Below are 8,602 nucleotides of genomic sequence, written 5' to 3'. Positions count from 1 at the left end.
TCAGACGGTGCTCTCGAGCATCCAGTGGGTGCTCCCGAAGGAAGGCCGCAGCGTGGCCTCCGGCAAGTCGAGCCGCGGCAACGAGCCGTGGCGGCGAGTCCGGGAGCGCCGAGGGTAGCTGTGGCTCGGGAATAAGGCCTCGGCGGAGGCGCCCATGGGCGCCTTCACCCCCCCAACGGCACCTTTAGGTGCCGTTGGGGGGGTGAAGGCGCCCATGGGCGCCCCCGCCGCCGAATTCCGCCTCATCCCGTTGGTTTGGGAGCAAACGTCGGCGACGGAGACCGGCGAGCGTCGCGCCGAGGCGGCTTTGTAGCGGGCGGTGAGGATGAGGATGAAGACGAGGACGGAGGCGGCGATGGCGGCGCCGATGACGATGATGACGGTGCCCCCTAAAAAATGGGGGGTGGCCAGGGCGCCGCCGCAGGTGGGTGACGAGGAGGAGGAGGACGAAGATGAAGACGAGGAGGTGGTGAAGGAGACGCAACCCACGCCGCGGGCGACGGGCGAGGCCGAAGGCCCCAGCGCCAACAGGGCCGAGACGCACACCTCGTAGCGGCGTCCCGAGGCCACGTCCCGCAGGACGAAGCTGCGGCTCGACGGGGGCAGGAGCCTGGGGGGGGACGCCAGGGGAAGGGGGCGTTGTGGCCACCAGTGGCTCCCAGTGCCGACCAGTGCGTCCCAGTGCAGCCCCCAGGGCCTCCCAGTGCCGCCTACTGCCCCCCGAACACCTCTCAGGGCATCCCAGTGCCACCTAATGACCCCACTAATGCCTCTCAGTGCGTCCCAGTGCCTCCCAGTGCATCCCAGTGTGTCCCAGTGGCTCCCAGTGCAGCCCCCCAACACCTCTCAGGGCATCCCAGGGCCTCCCAGTGCCACCTACTGCCCCCCTAATGCCTCTCAGGGCATCCCAGTGCACCCCCCAATGCCTCTCAGGGCATCCCAGTGCGTCCCAGTGCCTCTCAGGGCATCCCAGTGGCTCCCAGTGCATCCCCCAGTGCCTCTCAGGGCATCCCAGTGGCTCCCAGTGGCTCCCAGTGCACCCCCCAACGCCTCTCAGGGCATCCCAGTGCCACCTACTGACCCCCTAATGCCTCTCAGGGCCTCCCAGTGCGTCCCCAGTGCAGCCCAGTGCATCCCAGTGGCTCCCAGTGCACACCCCAACGCCTCTCAGTGCATCCCAGTGCCTCCCAGTGCCTCCCTGGTGCCTCCCAGTGCACCCCCCAACGCCTCTCAGGGCATCCCAGTGCCTCCCAGTGCCTCCCTGGTGCATCCCAGTGGCTCCCAGTGCACCCCCCAACGCCTCTCAGGGCATCCCAGTGCTACCTACTGACCCCCTAATGCCTCTCAGGGCCTCCCAGTGTGTCCCAGTGCATCCCAGTGGCTCCCGGTGCACACCCCAATGCCTCTCAGGGCATCCCAGGGCCTCCCAGTGCCACCTACTGTCCCCCCCAGTGCCTCTCAGGGCATCCCAGTGCTTCCCAGTGCCTCCTAGTGCAGACCCAGTGCATCCCAGTGCCACCTACTGACCCCCCAATGCCTCTAAGGGCATCCCAATGCATCCCGGTGCCTCCCAGTGCCTCCCAGTGCCTCTCAGGGCATCCCAATGCATCCCAGTGTCCCCCAGTGCACCCCCAGTGCATCCCAGTGTCCCCCTAGTACGTCCCAGTGCTTCCCAGTGTCTCCTAGTGCATCCCAGTGCCACCTACTGCTGCCCCAATGCCTCTCAGTGCATCCCAGTGCATCCCAGGGCCTCCCAGTGCACCCCCCAATGCCTCTCAGGGCATCCCAGTGCTTCCCAGTGTCTCCTAGTGCATCCCAGTGCATCCCAATGCCACCTACTGCCCTCCTAATGCCACTCAGGGCATCCCAGTGCATCCCAGCGCGTCCCAGTGTCCCCCCAGTGCGTCCTAGAGCATCCCAATGTGTCCCAGTGCCTCCCAGTGCTACCTACTGCCCCCTCAATGCCTCCCAGTATATCCCAGTGTCCCCCAGTGCATCCCAGTGCACCCCCCCAATGCCTCTCAGGGCATCCCAGTGCACCCCAATGCGTTCCAGTGGATCCTGCTGCCCCCCAAATCCCCCTCTAAAACCCCCTTGAGACCCCCAGGTCCCTCCCAGAGCCCCGTAAACCCCCTCTGACCCTCTGGGACCATCCAGAGTCCCCCCAAACTCCCCAGGGCCCCCCAGAGCTTCCCCTAAAACCCCTCTGGGGCCCCCAGAACCACCCCTGAGCCCCCAGGAGCCCCCAGAGTCCCCCCAAACCCTCTAAACCTCCCTGAATCCCCCAGTTCCCCCCCCAAACCCCCCCCTAAACCCCCCTGAGACCCCCAGGAACCCCTAAACCCCCATTAACCCCTCCAGAACACCTCAGGAGCCCCCCCAAACCCCTCCTAAAACCCCTCAGGGTTCTCCAGGACCCTCGCTGACCCCCCAGAGCCCTCCCTACAACCATCCCTGACCTCCCAGATCCATCCTGAGACCCCTCTGACCCCCCAGGAGCCCCCTACAACCCTCCCTGACCTCCCAGATCCATCCAGAGCCCCCCAAACCCCCCTGAATCTCCCAGTTCCCCCCTGCCAAAGCCCCCCTAAACCCCCTTGAGCCCCCCAGGACCATCCAGAGTCCCCTGAGACCCCCAGGACCCCCCAAACCCCCATTAACCCCTCCAGAACACCTCAGGAGCCCCCCCAAACCCCTCCTAAAACCCCTCAGGGCTCTCCAGGACCCTCGCTGACGCCCCATCGCCCTCCCTAAAGCCATCCCTGACCTCCCAGATCCATCCAGAGCCCCCTGAGACCCCTTCTGACCACCCAGGACACCCCAAACCCCCATTAACCCCTCCAGAACACCTCAGGAGCCCCCCCAAACCCCTCCTAAAACCCCTCAGGGTTCCTCAGGACCCTCCCAGAGTCCCCTAAAACCTCGCTGACCCCCCCAGAGCCCTCCCTAAAGCCATCCCGGACCTCCCAGATCCATCCAGAGCCCCCTGAGACCCCTTCTGAACCCCCAGGACACCCCAAACCCCCATTAACCCCTCCAGAACACCTCAGGAGCCCCCCCAAACCCCTCCTAAAACCCCTCAGGGTTCCCCAGGACCCTCCCGGAGACCCCTAAACCCTCGCTGACCCCCCCAGAGCCCTCCCTAAAACCTTCTTGAGGCCCCCAGGACCATCCAGAGCCCCCTGAGACCCCTTCTGACCCCCCAGACCCCCCCCAAACCCGCCTTCATCCCTCCAGAACACCTCAGGAGCCCCCCCAAACCCCCTCCTAAAACCCCTCAGGGTGACCCAGGACCCTCGCTGACCCCCCAGAGCCCTCCCTAAAACCTTCTTGAGGCCCCCAGGACCATTCAGAGCCCCCTGAGACCCCTTCTGACCCCCCAGACCCCCCCCAAACCCGCCTTCATCCCTCCAGAACACCTCAGGAGCCCCCCCAAATCCCTCCTAAAACCCCTCAGGGTTCCTCAGGACCCTCCCAGAGTCCCCTAAACCCTCGCTGACCCCCCAGCGCCCTCCCTAAAGCCATCCCGGACCTCCCAGATCCATCCAGACCCCCCCAACCCCCCTCCTCAACCCCCCCTTGAGGCCTCCGCGCGCGGGGTCACCTGTAGACGTGTCCGTCGTCGAGGGAGCTGTTGTAGCGCACCTGGAAGCCGCGGACGCCGGGGCCGTGTCGCCGGGGCGCCCAGCGGATGGTGGCCTCTCCGGCCGCCACCTCGGCCGCCACCGCCCTGCGCTCGCCTGCCGCCGCCCGCGTCCCGTTGCCGCCTGCGTCCCCTCGCGCCATGTCCGAAGGCGCCGGGGCGGCCTCCTCGTCCTCGTCGCCGCCGCCGCCGTGGGGCACGGGCAGCGGCCGGACGGCCACCTGGACGCGGGCGGCCGCCTCTCCGGCGGCGTTGGAGGCCACGCAGGTGAAGGCGCCGTGGTCGCCCAGCGTGGCCACCCGCAGCTCCAGCGTCCCGTCCGGCCGCAGCGCCCGCCGCGAGCCGTTCTGCACCAGGCGGCCGTCGGGCCCCAGCCAGTGGAGCGCGGGCGCGGGGTCCCCGGCCGCCGCGCAGCCCAGGCGCAGCGGCTGCCCCTCCAGCACGGCGGCGGGCTCGGCGGCCGCCCCGGCGATGGCGGGCGCGCGGCACGCCAGCTCCTCCTCGGGCACGGCCCAGAGCAGGCGTCCGGCCAGCGCGGGGGGCGAGGCGCAGCTCTCGAGGCGCCCCGGTCGCGCCAAGCGGCGCAGCCAGAGCAGCTCGCAGTTGCAGTGCAGCGGGTTGCCCCCCGCCGCCAAGCTGGGCCCCGGCGGGCCCGGCACGGGCGGCAGCGCCCGCAGCCGGTTGGCCGTGAGGTCGAGGCGCGCCAAGCGCGGCAGCCGCGCCACGGCGCCCGCCGGCACCCGCTCCAGCAGGTTGTGGTCCAGGGTGAGCGTGGCCAGGCTGGCCATGGCGGCCACGGCCTCCCAGGGCAGCGCCGGCAGGTTGTTGTGCGACAGGTCCAGGTCCTCGACGGTGGCGGCGAAGGCGGCGAAGGCGGCCGGCTCGATGGCCGCCAGCTGGTTGTTGGCCACGATGAGGTGGCGCAGGCTGGCCAGCCCGCGCAGCTGCGCCCCGCTCAGCGCCGGCAGCCGGTTGCCGTCCAGGTGCAGCGCCCGCAGCGCCCGCAGGTCGGCGAAGGCGCCGGGCGCCAGGCGGCGCAGCCCGTTGCGGGACAGCGTCAGGTGCACCAAGCTGCTCATGTTGGCGAAGTCGGCGCGGCCCACGGCGCCGATGAAGTTGTCGGCCAGGCGCAGCTCGACGGCGCCGCGGTCCAGGCTGGGCGGCACGGCCAGCAGCCCCGTGCGGGCGCACAGCAGCGTGGGGCTGGGCGAGGACGACGGGCACAGGCAGCGCGGAGGGCACCGCGAGCCCCGCGCCGCGCACAGCGCCAGCGCCAGGCCCACCACCAGCCACGCCATCGCACGGGACCCCTGCCGGGACAGCGGGATCAGGCGCCGCGCGCAAAGCACGACGCCCTCCCACGCGCGACCCACAACACCCCGCGGCCCGACGGATCGTGACGGATCCCACCCCTGGATCACCGGATCCCACCACAGCACCCCCAATACCACCCCCGGATCACCGGATCCCACCACAGCACCCCCAATACCACGCCCAGCTCACCGGATCCCACCCCCGGCTCACCAGATCCCACCGGATCCCACCCCCGGATCACCAGATCCCACCACAGCACCCCCAATACCACCCCCGGCTCACCAAATCCCAGCCCCAGCTCACCAGATGCCACCGGATCCCACCCCCACCTCACCAGATCCCACCAAATCCCAGCCCCACCTCACCAGATCCCACCCCCGGCTCACCGGATCCCACCAAACCCCAGGCCCAGCTCACCAGATCCCAACGGATCCCACCCCCGGCCTGCCAGATACCACCACAGCACCCCCAAAACCACCCCCGGCTCACCAAATCCCACCCCCAGCTCACCAGATCCCACCAAATCCCACCCCCACCTCACCGGATCCCAACAAATCCCAGCCCCACCTCACCGGATCCCAACAAATCCCAGCCCTACCTCACCAAATCCCACCGGATGCCACCCCCAGCTCACCAGATCCCACCAGATCCCACGCCCGGCTCACCAAATCCCACCAAATCCCAGCCCCACCTCACCGAATCCCATCGGATCCCACTCCCGGCTCCCCGAATCCCACCGCAGCGCCCCCAAAACCACCCCCAGCTCACCAGATCCCACCAGATCCCAGCCCCACCTCACCAAATCCCACCGGATCCCACCGCCGGCTCACCAGATCCCACCAGATCCCACCCCCATCTCCGCAAATCCCACCAGATCCCATCCCCTCGCCCCGATCCCACCGGATCCCGCCCCCTCCCTCTCACTGGGTCCCACCGGATCCCACCCCCGGGATCCCCCGAGATCCCTGAGATCCCAGTAGATCCCGAGGGATCCCAGTACCTGGGCTCAGGGCTCCATGTTGGTCCCGTCCGGGCGTCGCTGCGGGGCCTGGGGGGGACATAGAACGGCCAGTACAGACCAGTATAGACCAGTATAGACCAGTATGAGCCCATCCCCACCAGTACAGACCAGTATAGACCAGTATGAGGCCATCCCCACCAGTACAGACCAGTATAGACCAGTACAGACCAGTATAGACCAGTATAGACCAGTATGAGCCCATCCCCACCAGTACAGACCAGTATAGACCAGTATGAGGCCATCCCCACCAGTACAGACCAGTATAGACCAGTATGAGCCCATCCCCACCAGTACAGACCAGTATAGACCAGTATGAGGCCATCCCCACCAGTACAGACCAGTATAGACCAGTATGAGCCCATCCCCACCAGTACAGACCAGTATAGACCAGTATGAGCCCATCCCCACCAGTACAGACCAGTACAGACCAGTATAGACCAGTATGAGCCCATCCCCACCAGTACAGACCAGTACAGACCAGTATAGACCAGTATGAGCCCATCCCCACCAGTACAGACCAGTACAGATCAGTATAGACCAGTATGAGCCCATCCCCACCAGTACAGACCAGTACAGATCAGTATAGACCAGTATGAGCCCGTCCCCACCAGTACAGACCAGTATAGACCAGTATAGACCAGTATGAGCCCGTCCCCACCAGTACAGACCAGTATAGACCAGTATAGACCAGTATGAGCCCATCCCCACCAGTACAGACCAGTATAGACCAGTATAGACCAGTATGAGCCCATCCCCACCAGTTCAGACCAGCAGCCACCAGTATGGGCTCATCCCCACCAGTACAGACAAGTAGCCACCAGTATAGACCACTAGCCACCAGTATAGACCAGTACAGGCTCATCTCCACCAGTACAGACCAGTAGGCACCAATATGGCCCAGCACCTGCTGGTTTAGAGCACGACTGGAGCTCCCAGTACAGCCCAGTATGGCCCAGTGCAGCCCACAACACCCCAGTATGGCCCAGTACAGCCCAGTATGGCCCAGTGCAGCCCCACGTGGCCCAGTACAGGACAGAACAGCCCAGTACGGCCCAGTACGGGACACAACAGCCCAGTATGGCCCCAGTGCAGACCACTATGACCCAATACAGCCCAGTACAGCGCAGCACAGCCCAGAACACCCCAGTACAGCCCAGTATGGCCCAGTACAGCCCAGTACAGCCCAGTATGGCCCAGTATGGCCTAGTACAGGGCAGAACACCCCAGTACACCCCGGTACAGCCCAGTACAGCCCAGAACAGGGCAGAACAACCCAGTACGGCCCAGTACGGCCCAGTATGGCCCAGTACAGGGCAGAACAACCCAGTACAGCCCAGTACAGCCCAGTACAGGGCAGAACACCCCAGTACAGCCCAGTATGGCCCAGTATGGCCTAGTACAGGGCAGAACACCCCAGTACACCCCGGTACAGCCCAGTATGGCCCAGTACAGGGCAGAACACCCCGGTACAGCCCAGTACAGCCCAGTACAGCCCAGTACAGGGCAGAACACCCCGGTACAGCCCAGTATGGCCCAGTACTGCCCAGTATGGCCCAGTACTGCCCAGTACAGCCCAGTATGGCCCAGTATGGCCTAGTACAGGGCAGAACACCCCAGTACAGCCCAGTACAGCCCAGTACAGCCCAGTACAGGGCAGAACACCCCGGTACTGCCCAGTACAGCCCAGTACAGCCCAGTACAGGGCAGAACACCCCAGTACAGCCCAGTATGGCCCAGTACAGCCCAGTATGGCCCAGTGCAGGGCAGAACAACCCAGTACAGCCCAGTACGGCCCAGTATGGCCCAGTACAGGGCAGAACACCCCAGTACAGCCCAGTACAGCCCAGTACACCCCAGTACAGGGCAGAACACCCCGGTACTGCCCAGTACAGCCCAGTACAGCCCAGTACAGGGCAGAACACCCCGGTACTGCCCAGTACAGCCCAGTACAGCCCAGTACAGCCCAGTACAGGGCAGAACACCCCAGTACAGCCCAGTATGGCCTAGTACAGGGCAGAACAACCCAGTACAGCCCAGTACGGCCCAGTATGGCCCAGTACAGGGCAGAACACCCCAGTACAGCCCAGTACAGCCCAGTACAGCCCAGTACAGCCCAGTACAGGGCAGAACAACCCAGTACAGCCCAGTACGGCCCAGTATGGCCCAGTACAGGGCAGAACACCCCAGTACAGCCCAGTATGGCCCAGTACAGCCCAGTATGGCCCAGTACATCCCAGAACACCCCAGTACAGCCCAGTATGGCCCAGTACAGCCCAGAACACCCCAGTATGGCCCAGTACAGCCCAGTACAGCCCAGTGCAGCCCAGTATGGCCCAGTACATCCCAGAACACCCCAGTACAGCCCAGTATGGCCCAGTACAGCCCAGAACACCCCAGTATGGCCCAGTACAGCCCAGTACAGCCCAGTGCAGCCCAGTATGGCCCAGTACACCCCAGTATGGCCCAGTTCAGCCCAGTAAGGCCCAGTTCAGCCCCCCCCCCGTTCCCCTCCCCTCCGGTACCTGGGGGGGCTCAGCCCACGGACGCTCCCATCACGGCTCCAGCCCAGGGGGGCATCGGGGGGGGGGGGGCACCGGGAGAGGGGGGGACCGGGAAAAGGAGGG

At 65.8% G+C, this 8,602-nt stretch overlaps 1 protein-coding gene across 1 annotated transcript; it reads right to left on the bottom strand.

Annotated features, from left to right (window-relative positions):
• Positions 1–8,563, bottom strand: LRFN1 (leucine rich repeat and fibronectin type III domain containing 1). Its single transcript, XM_069882244.1, has 4 exons — positions 8,502–8,563; positions 5,958–6,007; positions 3,605–4,953; positions 1–610 (listed from the first exon to the last, which is right to left on the bottom strand). The coding sequence occupies exons 3-4, from the start codon at positions 4,939–4,941 to the stop codon at positions 1–3; spliced, it is 1,947 nt and encodes a 648-aa protein (XP_069738345.1). The 5' UTR covers positions 4,942–4,953; positions 5,958–6,007; positions 8,502–8,563.
• Positions 8,564–8,602: the final 39 nt, after the last annotated feature.

Source organism: Phaenicophaeus curvirostris, unplaced genomic scaffold (assembly GCF_032191515.1).
Source record: "Phaenicophaeus curvirostris isolate KB17595 unplaced genomic scaffold, BPBGC_Pcur_1.0 scaffold_93, whole genome shotgun sequence".
NCBI classification, from domain to species: domain Eukaryota; kingdom Metazoa; phylum Chordata; class Aves; order Cuculiformes; family Cuculidae; genus Phaenicophaeus; species Phaenicophaeus curvirostris.
Note: the sequence above shows the minus strand (reverse complement) of the source record. Positions and strands in the feature narration are given on the sequence as shown.